Source organism: Rutilus rutilus (genome assembly GCF_951802725.1).
Source record: "Rutilus rutilus genome assembly, chromosome: 1".
In the NCBI taxonomy this organism is placed as follows: domain Eukaryota; kingdom Metazoa; phylum Chordata; class Actinopteri; order Cypriniformes; family Leuciscidae; genus Rutilus; species Rutilus rutilus.
In genome coordinates this window covers 19,137,697-19,157,731 of record NC_140209.1, presented here as the reverse complement: position 1 = coordinate 19,157,731, position 20,035 = coordinate 19,137,697, and the positions used below count along the sequence as shown (strand labels likewise).

The following is a 20,035-nucleotide window of genomic DNA, read 5'->3' as shown; positions in this document are numbered from 1 at the left end:
GCCCTAATTTGCGCGCATGATATCAGGAAGCAAGCAACATAATACACACACATGACGTCAGGAGGGTCACGGCAGTGAGTAAATCGAGTTACTTCTCCCACTACTAAAATTCAATAACTGTCACAGCCTTATTGCTGCCTGGTGTTGAATTGTTTTTCAAATACGTCAGCACGCATGAAAGACACATGATAGAGACACATGGTATAATTTGGTCAGTCATCACAATCATCTAGTAGGCAGTCATTACTGTAGGCAAGGTGAATTTATTTATATAGCACACTTCCTGCACTATTGCATTTCCTTTCTGTGTTAAGCACTTTGTATTGCCATAATTACAAAATAAAAGCAAGGAAAATAAAAACAATTATAAAGGGAATTAAAAAAGATATATGATAAAAGGAATTAAAGGAGTAACAAGATGATGTATAGATAAACTTCTCATCTGGCAAAACACTGGTGTATTATATTTTTCAAAACTCTCAGTTTTACTCTGAGATTTTCCCATGGTGATTACACTGTAGTTTTAACATTTCACAAAGACATAAAAGATCACAATCTCGATGATTCAATTGAAAAGTAGTTTGTCTTCAAGATCACAATATAAAATCGTCTGAATGCCCACCCCTACAATCTGTCCTGCCACTTATCAGTGGGTGTTAGGAAACTGTAGATTTAAAAATCATGGTTTCCCCTTTATGGTTGAATCACGGAAGCTACACCAGTTACCTTTGGCAAGAGATTCAATTTATTATGTATCATGTGTCAGACAGAGAGAAACAAGCACATAAGAATAAGGCTACACGAGAGGTCTTCATTCCAGATTTCTCCGTTCCCCATTCTTAATCTTCTCATCCCATCATGCTAGATGTAAATGGTTTCTCTGGCTTTATGTTTCTAAGTATCTCATGTTTCTCATATGCCTCTCTCTCATATGCCTCTGTTTCTCATTCCATATGGCTTTGTTTCTCATGGCTTTGTTTCTCTGAGGTGGTACAGTAAGATAGAGCTTATTTACATTAGAGCAGCTTCCTTTTAAGGTATCAAACACATATAGCTTATGTTTTAAAAATGGAACGTATATGTCATACGAACATATGGCACAGTTCACTTCCATATTAAGAAACTTATCTCTGTTGTTTACATCTGCATCAGTTACAACACATGTTACATTGTACACGCCCTCTACAAAATATAGCTCATCCACCTGTCTCATGTGACATGATCTTCACATGCACCCATTCTATGCATAGTCTCCTCATGCACTGAACACAGACACAACTCTGGCTTGACAAAATACATTATGAAATTATGAATAAAGAAAAATAATACAAATACATAACATTAACAGTAAATTTTTAGTCTTCAGAAACTAACTGGTTTCTACACTGTGGATCTTCATGTGTATCTTCAGATGACTTTTAAAAGAGAAACTCTTTCCACACTGATCACACGTGTGCAGCTTCTCTCTGGTGTGGATCCTCTCATGTGTTTTCAGTTCTGATGACCAAATGTGAACACTTGTAAGGTTTTTCTCCAGTGTGAATTCTCTGGTGTTTTTTTAAACTTGATGATGTAATAAAAGTCTTCTCACACTCAAAGCACATGTACTCTCTCACACCAGTATGAATTTTCTGATGTGTTTGTAAAGTTTGCAGCAGTGAAAAACTCTTTCCACATTCAGAACATGAATATGGCTTCTGCTTTGTATGAACTCTCAGGTGTTTCTTCAGGTTTGATGACACAATAAATGTTTTGCCGCAATGATCACATGTGAACGGCTTCTCTCCGGTGTGGATCCTCATGTGAGCATTAAGATGTTGTCTCCAAGCGAATCTCTTTTCACACTGATCACACATAAACGGCTTCTCTCCAGTATGAATTCTCATGTGAAGCTCAAGCCCTGATTTTTGTGTGAAACTATTCCCACACTGATCACATGTGAACGGTCTCTCTCCAGTGTGAATTCTCATGTGAAGCTTAAGATTTTGTTTGTGGGTGAATCTCTTTTCACACTGATCACACATGAAAGCCTTTTCTCCGGTGTGGATTCTCATGTGACTTTTAAGGTATCCTGAATCCCTGAAACTCTTCCCACATTTATCGCATGTGAACGGCTTCTCTCCGGTGTGGATCATCATGTGACTCTTAAGGTTTGCTGATTCCGTGAAACTCTTCCCACACTGATCACATTCGTACGGCTTCTCTCCAGTGTGAATTTTCATGTGTCTTTTAAGTTTATCAGAATACATGAAGCTCTTCTCACACTGATCACATGTGAACGGTCTCACTCCTGTGTGAACTCTCAGGTGATGATCAAGACTGCGTTTGTTTGAGAATCTCATTTCACACTGATCACAAATAAACGGCTTTTCTCCAGTGTGGATCATCATGTGACTCTTAAGGTGTGATGAATTTGTGTAACTCTTCCCACATTTATCGCATGCGTACGGCTTCTCTCCAGTGTGGATCCTCATGTGAACCTGAAGGTGTATTTTTTGTGTGAAACTCTTCCCGCACTGATTGCAGGTAAATGGCTTCTCTTCAGTGTGAACTCTCATGTGAACATCAAGTCTTGATGATTTTGTGAAACTCTTTCCACATTGAGTGCAGGTGAAAGATTTCTTGGCCCCTTTTTTTTTTTTAAATGTATTTTTAGTCTTTGAGCGACTCAAAGGTTTTTCTCCAGGTTTGACATGATGTTCCTCCTTCACTTCACTCAGTTCTTCACTCTCCTCGTTCACTTCACTCAGTTCTTCACTCTCCTCGTTCACTTCACTCAGTTCTTCACTCTCCTCCTTCACTTCACTCAGTTCTTCACTCTCCTCGTTCACTTCACTCAGTTCTTCACTCTCCTCCTCCACTTCACTCAGTTCTTCACTCTCCTCCTTCACTTCCATCAGGTCTGAAATGAAAGAAAAAAAAAAGATTAATTTAATTTTCAGTCCATCAAAACAATTCAAATGGAGCAATATGAAGTGAAAGGACATAAAAGTGAGCTCTGATGTAATGGACAACTGCTATGAAATACTACAATCCTTTTGATCAAATAAGATATTGATCAGTATGTAGGAGCCATGTTTGTCCACTGGGTGTTGCTGTGGCTGTGTATAATTAGAGCACCTGAGCAACAAGTATGTGCATTGGTAATTGGGAAGTGCACAGTTTTTTGACCGCATGGTAGAGTAGCTCGCAAGGTGGATTTTAGTTTGTGCTTTAGGACCCGTTTACACGATGGGAAAACGCAGATATTTCCCTGCGTTTTGGCCTGTCATTTACACGAAAACGCCGTTTTTATCCCAGAAAACGATTATTTCTAAAAACTCCGGCCAAAGTGGAGATTTCTGAAAACGCCGGTTATGTGTTGCCGTGTCAACTGGGAGAAACGGGGTTTTAGGATCTCAAACGTAAAAAAACAAACAAATAAATAAAAAAAAAATAAAATAAAAAAAAGGTTCTCAAACGTCACATTATGCGCCAGAAAATGCTTACGTCATGTGAGCGCCCTATGTTTAGAGTTTGTTTGGTTACCATTTGATCATGGATGCTGTTAAAGTGGTACTCATTTTTACTTTTGTGCAAATGCTTTTGGCCTGTTTGCATTTGCTTCGCTGTCTGTCCACACGAACGAACCTCGCGCCATGTCTGTAGTTTTGAAAGGAACAGGAAGTCGCTCGTGCTATTCGTTGTTGTCGATTTTGAGGATTCTGATTGGCTTGCATGGCTTTATCCTTCTCCCTACACTGCCGCCCATTGTGTTTATGCGGGTTGATGTAAACGACAACTTTTTTTGAAAACGATGTTGTGTGCACGATGTTATTTTTGAAAACGGAGGGGGAGAAATATTCGTTTCTCTAAATACCCGGCTATGTGTAAATGTGGCCTTAGTTATGGCTTTGTGTGTACGTGTGACCAAGGAAAGGCCACAAGAAGTTTTAAGATCATGTTTAATGGAGCACAAGCAATAAAGACAGACATTTGTTTGTATCTCCATCCATCTGCATGGACTCTGTTTGTATGTGTTCTAAACTTGCTAACTCCTACGGCAACGGCATTGGAAAGCCATTACATAAAAAAAAAAAAAACTGTGCTTCACTGGATAAAGGAGATCATATGAAGTAAAAGTCAACATGTTTGTTTCAACGGACATAGGGAGGCTGTTTGGATAAAGTCTTTGTGTCGCTGCAGGTAAGGATCGTCTCATCAGGATGCCTGTCTGGATTCAAGCTTTGGATTTGACTCAGTGGATTCGTTTTGGATTATATTTTTCACCCTTGCTGGTTTCATCGTTGGATTTACGCTGCACGCTCATCTAGATGTTAAAGGGCCTATCGACTGGACTGTAAGTAGCCTACATTGTTGCAGCATTAACATGGTGAAGACTAAAATTTACTGTTTAATGTTATGTATTTGTATTATTTTTCTTTATTCATAATTTCATAATGTATTTTATCAAGCAGAGTTGTGTCTGTGTTCAGTGCATGAGGAGACTATACATAGAATGGGTGCATGTGAAGATCATGTCACATGAGACAGGTGGATGAGCTATATTTTGTAGAGGGCGTGTACAATGTAACATGTGTTCAACTGATGCAGATGTAAACAACAGAGATAGTTTCTTAATATGGAAGTGAACTGTGCCATATGTTCGTATGACATATACGTTCCATTTTTAAAAGCTTTAAGCTACATGTTTGTTACCTTAAAAGGAAGCTGCTCTGTAATGTATAAGCTCTATCTTACTGTACCACCTCAGAGAAACAAAGCCATGAGAAACACAGAGGCATATGAGAAAGAGGCATATGAGGAACAGAGAGGCATATGAGAAACAAAGGCAGAGGCATGAGAAACTTAATGGCAGAGAAACATAAAGCCAGAGAAACCATTTACATCTAGCATGATGGGATGAGAAGATTAAGAATGGGGAATGGAGAAATCTGGAATGAAGACCTCTCGTGTAGCCTTATTCTTATGTGCTTGTTTCTCTCTGTCTGACACATGATACATAATAAATTGAATCTCTTGGCAAAGGTAACTGGTGTAGCTTCTGTGATTCAACCATAAAGGGGAAACCATGATTTTTAAATCTACAATGGCCATGTGATATTGTGTGCACACAATTGTGTAATTCCAATGCACTGGTTGCCAAAGACCTACGAACATTGTCTGTGTGTTTGAATTGTATGTTGGCTCACAATTGTTTGCAAAATGGAAAATGAAAGATCTATGAATGCTAAAGGGTTTAATGAGTCAAATCAAAACCTGTCTAATGTTGAAAACGAGTCTGAAAGAGTGAAAAGACCTGTTAATTTAAGGCTCAGAAACTAATAGAGTTAATTGACAGGTTAATCCATGAAGACAAAGAATATGAACCTGAGGTACGCTTGGCTTTAGAAGATTTTAAGAGGTTATGTTATAACGGTGGTTATCAGACTGTCACGGTTTGCAGGTTTGTCTGTTCATTCTGTATGTATTGTTCTGATCTGATTGTCTATCCGTAGCCCCGTTCCATGTAGCATTGTATTCGGATAATAACCAGTTTAAAAGTCCAATCAGAATGAAAATGCTCCATGTCAACACCTCAACAGGAATAAAAATGCTCAGACCGATTGAAATTTCAGTCGGATTGAAGGGGGTGGAATAAACCTTTTCATGAACCGATCAAACGAAAGATTACACCATGTAAACGAGCTGATCCGATTACTTTGAGTGTACGTCTTTCTGCGCATGCCTGGTTTCGCGCCAGATAATTCTGTCAGCTAACATAACGCCTTCTGTTTGTGATCCGATGTGGATTCTGATCACCGTATAAGGTAGGAATATTTATACCCGTTGCAAAAAACTATGCGCGCTAACCATTGCCATAGTAAACATGGTAAATATGAACGCTTGAAGAAATCAGACAAATCATATAAGTTATACTTAATCCTGTTTTATTTGATCTCTTTATACTGTACTATCCTCTTTTAAATATAACTGTATCGGGGAGAGAGTGCTAAAGCTCCTCAGGTCAAATTTTTGGTGGCATATTTGTAGAAATTTTCATTCTTTCTAAATGTGATGTAAATGTCCTGTAACTAGGCTACCAAATAAACAGAAACAGACGCGACTGAATAATTAGCAACACTGTGCATGAGCGTGAATCCCACGATATCCATCTTTGATCTCATGTCAGTGTCAGATCCACTGCGAGAAGAGAGAACTGTCTGGCCTGCCTGCACTTTTTTCATTCCTCCTCTCACTGCAGCCGCTCCTACTCTCGCACACATTTCAGGCAAGGCAAGGCGCATCTCAAACAAGCCTATTATTAGATCCATCGGCTTGACGACAATCCGCAGGAAATTTTTCGTCATCAACCTACGCCTTTGTTATTGTAAGAGATTAGCGACCCCTACATATTGTATCTTTAACACTGAAACTTTGAAATATAAAAAAATTTTATATTTCTTTTAAAAGATTACACTGCATTGTGCAAAATTAGCACAAAGTAATAGTGATGCTGTGGAATCCTTTTCTATTGATACATGTCGCCTCATTTACAGTTGGAGTAATAATGCGAACACGAGTTCAGCCGCCTCTTTAAAGGGACACTTCACCCATGGGAACATTGATCTTTATTGAAAGTGGGTCATATATGTAGTCGAAATGTAAAATTAATTTTGAATTTGGTGCCTTCTTGGCCGAGGAAAGAAAGAAAGTAACTTCAGGACGCATTTGTATGAAAGACACCAACTCCCACAATGCACCACATTGCACAGCTGCGCAAGCCACTCCCACTAATCCAGAAAGCGCATATCTGCCTAAGAGAAATAACTCTTCCGTCTACAAGGCTAGCTACCACCAGAGCTTGAAATTAATTTCACACAAAATGTCTAGTTAGTTGGCGAACTCATTAGTGAATTACTCTTCATTTGTATTTCTTTCGAAGTGGTGAATTATTGCATTGTAACGTTACCTGGATGTTCAGTCAGATGCGGTGCGAAACTAGGATAGTTCACAACACAAACGTCCGTGTCCTCGTCTGATTCAGAGATTTCATCCAGGAGAAGTTGTCATTGTTGAAATTCTTTGCCACAGTCGGACTCTATCTCTGTGTTCGTAGCGGTTCGTAGTTGCATAGTGAGATCACCGGCGCCACCAGTCCGCCCTAACCCGAGCCAGTCCGGGCTCCTCGTCCACGGCAGGCAGCTCTTCTGCCTCGGCTGCTCTTCGCTATAATGCGGCTTGTAAAGGTAGCCACAAACACCTGATTCAAGCATCAGACTTCTGAAATCCTCTTCCTCTATATCATATTGAGCACTCTCCTCCGCTATTGTCATAACTTTACATCTGTCTCCACAGCGCCTGTTAGCTTAGCTTCAAACAAGATGGAGGATATTGCTTTTAGTTTTCAGAAAGTCAAGTCCCACCCACTGATCTGTAATAGGCCTGTAGCGTGAGCGGTTCCCGCCCCCCGGGAAAGATGAGGAACGAGTGTCTGTAGTCTCTACACTTTTCAATGAAATGTGACTTCCTGCTTATTATGACGCAAAATGATGATTTTTACGTCATAATAAGCAGGAAGTAAAACACTTAAATCCTTATTTCTCCCATCTCAGGGAAAAATGGATGAAAAATCCACATTTATTATAATATATGACTGGGTTTCTAACAATACAAAGCTTAATGCAAATGGGTGAAGTGTCCCTTTAAGGCCCTAATATACTTCAAACGAAATTGAAAAATGAAGTGATGCGATGTAATTTCAAACAAAATCAGGCCGAAACGAAGTTCCTTTGGAGTATATTTTGGGAGCTTACCAAAGCCAACTTTCCAGAAAATGTGACGTAAACGTAAGCATGACGTGACTTTACTGGAGTTCTGTAGAGCCCGTGTAAACAGATCCACATCGCTATGATCAGATGCTTTTCTAATGCTTTATTAAAATGCTTGCTGTTCTCTCAATTTTGTTGTGTGTTTATTTTGTAGCACATATTTACATACATTCATCTAATCGCTCTCAGCAGTCTGGGCGGCGTCGGGTGTTCGATTACAGTGTGCTCTTGTATTTCTATCTTTGCCTTATACCTAAACGAAGAACGGAAAAGTATATCGGGGCCTTTAAGACAGAATCTAAGGTAGATCTAATACAGTTTTTCTCAATTGTTTACACACAAATTCTGGTACTTGAGACACAATGACCACAACATGTAACTCATTTAGGGCTGGGCGATATGGAGCAAAAAATATATCTCGATATATTTTGCTATATCTTGATATACGATATATATCTTTATCTTTACAGGAAAAATAACCCCACAAAAACTACTGCAAAAACAAATATGCCAAATACCACAAAGTCTTTTTTATTGAAGTGCAAAGAGGTAGGCAGTTCACATAGGAACAAGTGCTTCTGCAACATTTTTAAATAATATTTTTTTTTTATTCTTTTTTTATACAATTAAAACTAACATCATCAAGTATGATATATATATTTTTTTTTACTTTAAGCAATTCTGGAGCTATAATTGACTCTAGGAGCATATAAAACAAAACAGCTCCTTGGAAAAAAATGTATGTAATATTGTAGTAGTTATAAATAAAGGTTTATTTTAGTTCAGATTAACATTTGAGGCAATTGTATTCATAATGTCAAAATAAAACCGACGTAATGTTACTTGAAGGCATTATAGCCTACTATTTCTGCCAAACTTCCATGGTTGCAGTAAGTGTTACTACAGTAAATCCATGGTGAATGTTGCTGATCTGTGGACACTGGATAGTTCATTCATGGCACAATGTTTCTCCTGGTTTCCACGTAAGCGCTGTTTGATCCGTTAATAACGGCGAAATGTGAATGTTTCTCCCTAGATCTAGCAGCGATGTTATTACTTCTGTGGCGAATTAAAATGCTTTCTTTACTGGATCTCTAATTAATGCTGTGTAGTAACAGTGTCGCATGATCACGATTGGCTCGCGCTGCTTTGGTCCAAACTGATAAATGGTCCTTCAACCTCACAATAACGAGCAGTTTCGTTCCGCTTGCATTACGTTTGCCATTTGATGTTGGACAATGTTGTGGTCGCGCCGGCGTCTCTTACATTATGAGTGCGCTTGCCACGAGCAACGCGCCTACATTTGAAATAACGACATATTTATAAATATAAACAATATATCGATATACGATATGTCAAAATCCATATCGTGTTTAAAAAATATCGAGATATCGCCCACCCCTAAACTCATTCACCAACCCCCTGAACCAATTCTGCTAAACTACAAGCACAATTCCTGCTTTACACTCAAACTGCAGATTTAAAACACAATTTTTTCAAAAAACTACACACAATTCTCTGCTTTTGGCACAATTTTCATGCAGAACATATCTTGTTTTCACAAGGAACACACTGCCATTCAAATATGCACACTGGCTCATCACATGGGCAAACACCCGTCACAGAGTTTTACAATTAGCAATCAGAGCTTTAGCATAAAAGGGCAACAAGAGAGCTCTTCAATGGAGCAATGGATGCCAACATTGGATTTTCTTTTTTTACTGTAACTGTATACAGTCAATTCTTCTGTTGTTTTGTATGTACAGTAGTGTATGTGCAACTTTGTGTTGGTTGGGAATGGGATGTACACTGTGTACACTGTTTTTGCAGGAAAATTTGACCGTGCATTTGTGTGTTCTGAGTATAAAAACAATATTCTCAAATATTTTACAACACACTTATGTATGTACTGTCTGTAGTAAGTGTAACACTAAACAAAAAAAGGCCTAAATCATTATGATGAATGGAGAAGTGGTTTCCATTCATCATAGTGTTTTACATTGAGCACGTCAGTGTTCAACTGGTTCTTATAAATGTCTATTCATATGATGATTTGTGTGTGTCATTTGAAAACAAAATAACATTTTGAGAAGAAATAACGTTGTTTTGAATGTAAAGTTTCATTTTGCAGGAGAATTGAGCGGTTTTGCCCATTATGTGTGTGTTTTTGGATTTGTGGGTAGAGTCCTGAGAACATGAGGCATGCTTTCAGAAAATGTGTGTAAACAATCGAGAAAAACTGTATTATACATCATATTTTCTCCCAAATATTTAGTGATATCATCACAAGAACTTTTGAGGAATATGCAACAAAATTTAGACAATTGTTTTTGTCATATAAATAATAACTGACAGACACTATCATTTCAGCCGCTCTGTGGAGCTCAGCTTCGCGGCTGAGACACGAATAGACTATTAACTTTATAAAATATGCTGCCACACTGCCAATGTCTTTGTTGACATGGTAGAAGAGGACTGACTGACTATGAATTAAACGCTCTCACAGTTAAAATTTCAAATTAAATTTTTTCTCCACTAGGGGTCGCTAACCTCTTTACACAAAGGCGTAGTTTGATGATGCAACACATGCTAAGAATTATGGATGTTGTCGTCAACGTCAAGCCGGCCAATCTAATAATGTTTATGGTTGACTGAATACATCGATGCTTTTATCATGACTGTGATATGAAGCAGTTCGGGATTGCTAAGAGACAGCTATCAGCTCCACACGCGACGCGAGCTCCCGTGGATAAAAAAAAAGGAATACGGACATTTCTCATTCTACCGAACTACACGCAGAATTACTACTCACAGGTCAGTTTATTAGACAAATTAAACTTGTGAGGTAACGCAGCGCTGTTTCACTTGGTCTAACATTACACTATCACATTAAACTGTATTTGAATGTGTTGAAATGTATGTGTTAGTTTGTCTGTATGAGACTAGCAGTAAACTAGATCAACATTAGAATAACATACAGATCATATGCTAACATTTTATCATTGTTGAACTATATAACATTGATTAGTTTTATGTAAATGTGCTCACCTGTTTAATAAGTACATGTAGGAGCGGTCGAAGTCTCGGACGTGGGGCTCTTGTTTATATACTGTCTATGGGAGCTCTCGGCATCTCGAAAACACAGCGCTGATATTGATTCTCATTTTAGTTCTCCTTTTTTATCCAAAGTCTGCTTGCCATGGTCCGTAATGTTTGAACGAAACAACAACAGCGTGCAAATAGACATTGCGAACTCCACAGTTGTCTGCGTCTGTCGCTTTGGTTAATCAGAGGGCTCTGCTCATAGTTCTGGTTACCATGGCAGTACGAGCGGAAACCATAGGCGGAAACCAGGGACAACGCGGATATGACGCCATTGACTGCGACAAACCGGAAATAAAGAAACGTGCCTTGTCTAAAAATTAAATTAAAATTTCTCCTGGTTTGAAAGTTGTTGGAAACAGTCGGGATAATGTACACAACTAAAAAAAATATATAACATAGATATAGTGATTTTTGCTAATTTTAAAGCAAAAACGTTACATATTGTGCCTTTAAATAAATAATATTCAGCAAACCTTCTAGTAGCCTACTTTCTTCAATCTGTCTCTCTTCTCCAGTGGATTGGGCTAATCCAAAAGAAGTGAAAACACGGGGGGTGTTCTGAAGGCAGACTGTTACCTGTGAAACAGGGATGCTCTGAGAACACCCCCATTAGCAGTTAGTGCTTTCCACCTGATGAAATTAAAGCGGCAAAACTGATGAAATGAACGCAGCAAAACATCGACCAATCAGAATTTTGGTCGAGCCAGAAAGTATCGACCAAATAATCGACTGGGAGATTACAGCCCTAGTCAGATGTAAGTAAAATATCGGATTTTTTTGTGCTAGTGTAAACACAGTCTTAGTTCTCTTGGCTATCAGCACTAATTAAACAGGGATTTCATGTTGTGCACACTGTAACTCCGTAACTAAGATTTCTCTCTCTTCTGGATTGCAAATAACAAAAATGCACAGACAAATGAATTAATTTTATCGCATGTAGAATCACATAAGATTTTTGTTGGTATGATATTCCTGAAAAGTTATTTTAACTTAATTTTGATTAACAATTCAACATTCTAGGAACATTGATTTGTAACATTTCTTTAATGTGCATATAAAGCTATTTAAAGGTATGATGTTTCTGAAACATCCTTTCAATCATTCAAAAACATGCTGTGAACAAGCACTGAAATGGTAATAAGGAGAAATAAGGACACAAACTACAACTTCCTTCAGACACAGTCTTAAACCCACTGATGAGAAAAGAAGACATTAAATCTGTGAAGATCTCAGCAGAGGAGGATTAAACAACTCCACAAACAGCATTACCAGCTTCACTTATTACTGACCAGACTGACTTTATTTCTTTCAGATGTCTACACAAGTTATTGTGAGAATTAACAGAGGTTTAGATGTTAATGATGTATTCACCATTATGGTGATCAGCGTTTGCTTTAGTTGGGCTCTTGACCTTTGACTTTTGTTAAGTTGCTTCTTTTACAGCAATTGCATGTTTTCAGAAAACATTTCAGAACTGATAAAGCAGATCAACATGTCTTTTTTAATGGTCAAACTTCTGCATTATAGTGGAGAAAGAATTCTAGTATGGTAGCATGAAGCAGAAGGCACTGGAAACATCTGTTCCTCATTATGTAAAGGAATGTTTCCTATAGCATGGATCTCTAGGCCAGGATGGGGGAGCAGGGGAATGGTATTTAGTATAAGCTAGTTTACCACAAGTACATCGACAGCCAAGATAACCCAGAAACTGACCATATATGGACTTATTATTCTATCTATTGTATTCCTATATGATGGAAGGCTTGTATTCTTATTGGTTAACTCTGTGCAACTCCCCTCTATCCTTACATACTGAGACAAAGTGCCAATAAAGTTGAGAAACTTTCTCCCTCAGCGATGGGTCGTTGTTCATTGGGACCGAAAATCTTACAAGTGGTAACTGTTTGTAAAATTTAAAATGAATCAGCTAAAATAATATTTAGTTTGACCTGATGTTGACAATCAAGATGAAAGATTCTCAAGCCTCCCTTTACTGAGCATTTGTTGAAAACAAACAAACAAGAACATTTTGTACCCATTTTTATAGTTGAACTGTTTATCTAAATGTGATGAAGTGCTTGAATGTTTCTAAAATGAATGTTCTTCAGCATCATGCATGAATGAAGAATAAACACCAACCTCTTTGTTCTTCAGGATCTTCAGTGTGTCGAATGTTCCAGCATTTATTGGAGAATTGCTTTGAGAGGAGCTTCACTGATGGAGTGACTGATGTGGGAGGAGCTGTTATGATGATGTGATAGTTATGGGAGGAGCTTCAGTGATGATGAAATGCAGTAGGAGGAGATGATCTGACAAAATCAAAAAAATATATCAGTTACTAAGTTTCTTTTTATACTAATGGACAACAAAATATAAAAAAATAAAGTCAATTCTTGTAAAAATAAATAATGGAAAGAAAAACAGTTGAAAGCACCAACAAATACCTTAGTCTGTTGACACCAATGAAATGAGCTTTAAGTGGAAATTTACAGGAGATCATAAGACATTTGCATAATAAATGAGATAAAAAAGGAACTTTAGTCATAAAATAAAGAGTATTTTCAGCAGAGGACTCCAGACTAACATCTGAGAGCAGTAGCACTGGTGCCACTCAGTTCTACAGATGGTGGCGCCAGCAGCTGATTAGATGGCGCTGGGGGGAAAACTATCATAAAGTTCATTTAATCATAAAATTACTATTGTTTTGCTTTAATAAGTGCAGTTACTAATACTTGTTTGTTTGTTTGTTTGTTTGTTTGTTTGTTGATATAGATACAATTAACTTTTATTAACAACAGTGTAAAACCTCACTTTTATAGGAAAAACGTAAATATGTAATTCAGGCACAATTTGAAGAAAAGGCATTGTTTTGCATGAGACTTAATGACTTATTTTTTCCCATATAGGGAGTTGAAATGGCTAATAAGCCAATAAGTGCTCCTCTGCCGCCATCTACTGGTTATAGTGGTAATTGCATGTCCTTTTTTAAAAAAAAAATAAAAGTGCTCGTTTGCACAAAGTGCTAGTTTTTCTCAAATTAAAATACAAAGTGAAATATGTCCTAAATATAAAGTTATGAAACCTAATTTTCCCCTTAACCAAAGTTGATTTGCTCTGGAACAAGTAATAGATTAATAAGATACCAAAGATTGCCCGGTTGATATACCGGTACCGCAAATGAATTATATCTCATGTTTAACCACTATCTGTATAAAACAACAATACAAAAACAATAATGACACTCAGTTAAATAACAACACCATAATTAACACATATAGTTATGCATTCCTTGTAATAAATTTATGTAAATAAAACATGTTACAGGTTTCGTAGTACAGAAACTGACAACGATCAAAAAACCTTAAAAAAAAATAGCAGCACAAAGCAAGTTGATGCTTTCCTTGTCAAACTGTATATTTACCAGATACATTTATGTAGGCTATAGTAAAATGTGTCTCATTATTAGTTCAATCAATCAATGTAAAGTATAAATACTACCCACAAGCAGAAATACGCTTGACGCCTTGCTTTTTACAACAGCACCTGAGAGTGTCACAGTCCCCTGCACAGTTGCAGCTGACAAACTTCAGAAGGTAGTGCAGTGCAATGGGGTCTGTTGTACGGACTGGTGCATAACCTTGTTCTCCTTGTTTCCATGAAACATACTCAAGGACATCCAGTGATGGACTTTGTAGCAGTAGCCGATCTCTGGTCTGGAGATATGCCCGCAGAGAGTGCTGTGCTGGAGCTCCTGTAGTTGGAGGCAGTTTCTCAGGTTTGATGCTCCCGGCTACGTACGGCCCGCTTGCTGAAGATATCAAATCTTAAAGGAGTAGTTCACTTTTAAAATGAAAATTCTGTCATCATATACTCACCCTCATGTTGTTTCAAACCTGTATGAATTTCTTTCTTCAGCTGAACAGAAAGGAAGATATTTAGAAGATTATCAGTAACCAGACAGTTGTTGGGTCCCATTGACTTCCAAAATTCTATATTGTGACCCTGATAAAAGAGTTGGATTAGTTATATCGACTTAAAGGGATACTCCACTTTTTTCGGAAATAAGCTCATTTTACAACTCCCCCAGAGTTAAACAGTTGAGTTTTACCGTTTTAGAATCCATTCAGCCGAACTCCGGGTCTGACGGTACCACTTTTAGCATAGCTTAGCACAGATCATTGATTCTGATGAGTCCAGTAGCATTTCTTTCAAAATGACCAAAGAGTTTCAATATTTTTCCTATTTAAAACTTGACTCTTCTGTAGTTAAACCGTGTACTAAGATCGACGGAAAATGAAAAGTTGCGATTTTCTAAGCCTATATGACTAGGAACTACTCTCATTCCAGCGTAATAATCAAGGAACTGTGCGGCCGTACCATGAGTGCAGCAGGCGTAGTGATATGACGCAGCGCCTGAAAATAGTCCCCAGCTCGGTAACTTCTTCCAACGTGACCGGGTTTGATAAAAGAAACATTTACAGTGTGTATATAGCCTATTCGCTGATCGATTGCTCCTGTCTGCCTCGCTGCCTGCTGTGAGTGTGTTTGCTTCGGTGCTGTAAGCTCCGTCTTAGCCTCGTATTTCTTTGTTTTGAACCATCATTTACTACAATTTGTAGTTGTTTATACTAAATACAGCTTACCCAACATCTCAGATTGACATCGCTAGCTTCTGTTACTACTAACACAACACGCTAATTCGCTACTGCTAGCCTGTTAACGCGCCACCCGTGCGCTCAGCTGTTTTATTTATTTATTTTTCTCTCGCGCGCTCGCGCCTTTGAGTTCAAAAGCTCAGGTAAGTAATAATCAGTCAACAAACACGGTGAGTAATGTCTTGTCCTGTTATTGTCACCTGCACTTCATGTCACATGTTTAGCATAGACTTCTCTGTTGGCAATGTAGGATTTATATGTGATAAATGTAAGGAGACAGTTAGGCTGACAGAGAAGATTTCAGAATTAGAGACACGCATCCAAACTTTAATTGAGGATAGTAAGAGTGCTAGAGCTTTAGATACTATTTTGGATGCGCCTAGCATAGTGAACTCTTTACATGATTCGGTTCCAGCTGAAGTAGAGCCTGTGCAGCCGGGCAAATGGGTGACAGTGAGGGATCGCTCTAGTCGCGGATCAAAAAACCACTCTTCCGTTCCGATTACCACAACAAATCGATTTGCCCCGCTCAGTGAAACACCCACTGAGAATTCTGTTGATTGTGCCCTAGTAATTGGTGATTCGATCACACGGAACGTGAAAATAGAGACACCAGCGAACATAGTCACATGTTTGCCGGGAGCCAGAGCGCCTGACATCAAAGCAAATTTAAAAGTGCTGGCTAATGCTAATCGTAAATTCTCTAAGATCATTATTCATGTCGGCACTAATGATGTTCGACTCCGCCAGTCGGAGATCACCAAAATTAATATTAAAGAGGTGTGTGAACTTGCAAGTACGATGTCAGGCACTGTAATCTGCTCTGGCCCCCTTCCTGTTCGCAGGAGTGATGAGATAGTTAGTAGATTGTGTTCACTGAATCGCTGGCTGTCTGAGTGGTGTCCGTGTAATAATATAGAATTCATAGACAATTGGAAAAGTTTTTGGGGCAAACCTGACCTGTTGAAAAGAGATGGTATTCATCCCTCCTGGGATGGTGCTGCTCTTCTATCTAGTAATATGGCTCATAGTCTTAGAGCTCAAACATGACAAATTGGGCACCAGGTCAGGAAGCAGACAGACTGGCTAAACCAACCGTCTGCTAGCGGCCTCGCGTCACCCAGGTCAGATAAATCCTATCACATAGAGCCTCTTTCACCTAGCTATCATCATATAGAGACTGTGTCTGTTCCCCGATTTTGGAAATCCAAAAAATGTTTAAACCCATCTAAGGTTAAAAATTTAATTGATGTTCAACAAATAAAAAACAGCTATAATACAGATGAGCAAATGCTAAAGCTTGGGTTGCTGAATATTCGATCGCTTACTTCAAAAGCACTCATTGTTAATGATATGATTTCAGATAATAACCTAGATGTGCTGTGTTTGACAGAAACCTGGCTAAAACCAAGCGATTACATTACTTTAAATGAGTCCACCCCGCAAGATTACTGTTATAAACATGAACCTCGTCTTAAACGCAAAGGGGGTGGTGTTGCTGTAATTTATAGTAATATTTTCAAAACCACTAAGAAATCAAGTTTCGAATATAATTCTTTTGAAGTGTTAGTGCTTAATGTAAAAATATATAGTAAAAATGATAAATCACGTTTGAGATTTGTGCTGGCTACTGTATACAGGCCACCAGGGCACCATACAGACTTTATCAAAGAATTTGCGGACTTTCTATCAGAGTTAGTATTGGCTGCAGATAAAGTACTAATTGTTGGTGATTTTAATATACACATCGATAATGAAAAAGATGCATTGGGTTTGGCATTTAAAGACATTGTAAACTCAATTGGAGTTAGACAACACGTGTCAGGACCTACTCATCGTCGTAATCATACTCTAGATCTAATATTATCACATGGAATAGATGTTGATGCCGTTGAAATTCTGCAGCAGAGCGATGACATCTCAGATCATTATCTAGTCTCGTGTAAATTACATTTAGCCAAGGCTGCAAAGCCGACTCCGTGTTACAAATATGTTAGACCTATCACTTCTGCTACTAAAGATTGCTTTATTAATAATCTTCCTGATCAGTTTCATCATCTCAGCATCCCGGATAGCTTAGAAAAACTTGATATTGCAACAGAAACTTTTAACTCTCTCTTTTCCAGCACTTTAGACACAGTTGCTCCTTTGTGCTTAAAGAAGATTAAAGAAAATAATCCAACGCCGTGGTACAACGAGCACACTCGGGCCCTTAAGAGAGCAGCCAGAAAAATGGAGCGCAACTGGAAGAAAACAAAATTAGAGGTATTTCGCATTTCATGGAAAGAGAGCTCGATTGCTTACAGAGAGGCTTTAAAAGCTGCTAGATCTGCTTATTTTTCAAACCTATTAGAAGAAAATAAACATAATCCTAGGTATTTATTTGAAACAGTGGCTAAACTAACGAAAAAGAAAGCTTCAAACACAGAAGGTTCCAAGCAGCACAGCAGTAATGACTTTATGAACTTCTTCACTTATAAGATTGATAATATCAGGGATAAAATTATAACTATGCAACCGTCTACTACAGTATCGCATCAGGCAGTGCATTGTAGTCTCCCTGAGGAAAAATTTGATTCATTCATTGCTATAGGAGAGGAAGAATTTACTAAACTCGTTAAATCATCTAAATCTACAACATGTATGTTAGACCCTATACCGACTAAGCTACTGAAAGAGATGCTTCCAGAGGTCATAGATCCTCTTCTTAATATCATTAATTCCTCTTTGTCTCTAGGATACGTACCAAAAAACTTTAAGCTGGCTATGATTAAACCGCTTGTTAAAAAAATGCAACTTGATCCTTCAGAATTAGTCAATTACAGGCCGATCTCGAATCTACCTTTTCTGTCAAAGATACTAGAAAAAGCAGTATCTTCACAACTATGTTCCTTTCTAGAAAGAAATGATATCTGCGAGGATTTTCAGTCTGGATTTAGACCGTACCATAGTACTGAGACTGCTCTCGTTAGAGTAACAAATGATTTGCTCTTATCATCCGATCGTGGTTGTGTCTCTCTATTAGTGTTACTCGATCTTAGTGCTGCGTTTGACACCATTGACCACAACATTCTTTTAAATAGACTAGAAAACTATGTTGGCATTAGTGGAATTGCACTAGCATGGTTTAAATCATACTTATCTGACCGTTATCAGTTTGTAGCAGTAAATGAAGAGATGTCTTATCAATCACAAGTTCAGTATGGCGTACCACAGGGCTCAGTACTAGGACCGCTGCTGTTCACTCTGTACATGCTGCCATTTGGAGATATCATTAGGAAACATGGAATTAGCTTCCACTGTTATGCCGACGATACTCAGCTCTATATTTCTTCAAAACCTAACGAAACTTACCAATTCACTAAATTAACAGAATGCATAGCTGATATAAAAAATTGGATGACTCGTAATTTCCTACTTCTAAATTCTGAAAAAACAGAGATTCTAATTATTGGACAAAAAACTTCCTCACGTAATAACCTAGAATACTGTCTAACACTTGATGGCTGCTCTGTTAAGTCTTCGTCGTCGGTTAGGAACCTGGGTGTGCTCTTTGATACCAATCTTTCATTTGAAAGTCACGTGTCTAGTATCTGTAAAACCGCATTTTTCCATCTTAAAAATATATCTAAATTACGTCATATGCTCTCATTGACAAATGCGGAACAATTAGTCCATGCGTTCATGACCTCAAGGCTAGATTATTGTAATGCTCTACTGGGTGGTTGCCCTGCACGCTTAATAAACAAACTACAGCTAGTTCAAAACGCAGCAGCTCGAGTTCTTACCAGAACCAGGAAGTATGACCATATTAGCCCGGTTCTGTCAAAACTGCACTGGCTCCCTATTAAACATCGCATCAATTTTAAAATATTGCTGATTACTTACAAAGCACTAAATGGTTTAGCTCCGCAGTACTTGAGCGAGCTCTTAACGCATTATACTCCTTTACGTCTATTGCGATCTCAAAATTCCGGCCAGTTGATAATACCTAGAATATCTAAATCGACTGCTGGCGGTAGATCCTTTTCCTATTTAGCACCAAAACTTTGGAACAGCCTTCCTACCATTGTCCGGGAAGCAGACACACTCTGTCAGTTCAAATCTAGATTAAAGACACATCTCTTTGACATAGCGTTCACATAATACATTATAGACTTCTATAATTCAATGTTAGGCTGCATAGATTAGGTCAGCTGGAACCGGGAACACTTCCCATAAATCCTGATGTACTTGTTACATCATGAGAAGAATGGCATCTACGCTAATTTTAGTGTCTTTGTTTATCCCAAGGTTTTCCCGCAGCCTGCCGGATCCAGGCCGTTTCCAGATCTGATGAAGGACCTTCGCCTGGACCCGGTGTCAACGCAGTGCTGAAGTGCCAACTAGTCTCTCCCTATGGAGGATCCCTTTCCCACTCTACAGATAACGCGTCGTCGGGAAAACTCAATTTGCGTATCTACC

General features: G+C 38.3%; 2 protein-coding genes across 2 annotated transcripts in view; one reads left to right on the top strand and one right to left on the bottom strand.

Moving 5' to 3' along the window:
* Positions 1 to 20,035, top strand: part of LOC311292401 (uncharacterized protein) — a 379,414-nt gene that overhangs the window by 213,384 nt on the left and 145,995 nt on the right. The window lies entirely within an intron of this gene.
* Positions 292 to 20,035, bottom strand: part of LOC311292296 (uncharacterized protein) — a 204,245-nt gene continuing 184,501 nt past the window's right edge. The window contains exon 2 of the mRNA XM_084411935.1: positions 292 to 2,902. Within this exon, the coding sequence (XP_084268061.1) occupies positions 1,482 to 2,902 (1,421 nt within the window). The 3' untranslated portion in view covers positions 292 to 1,481. The remainder of the gene's footprint in view (positions 2,903 to 20,035) is intronic.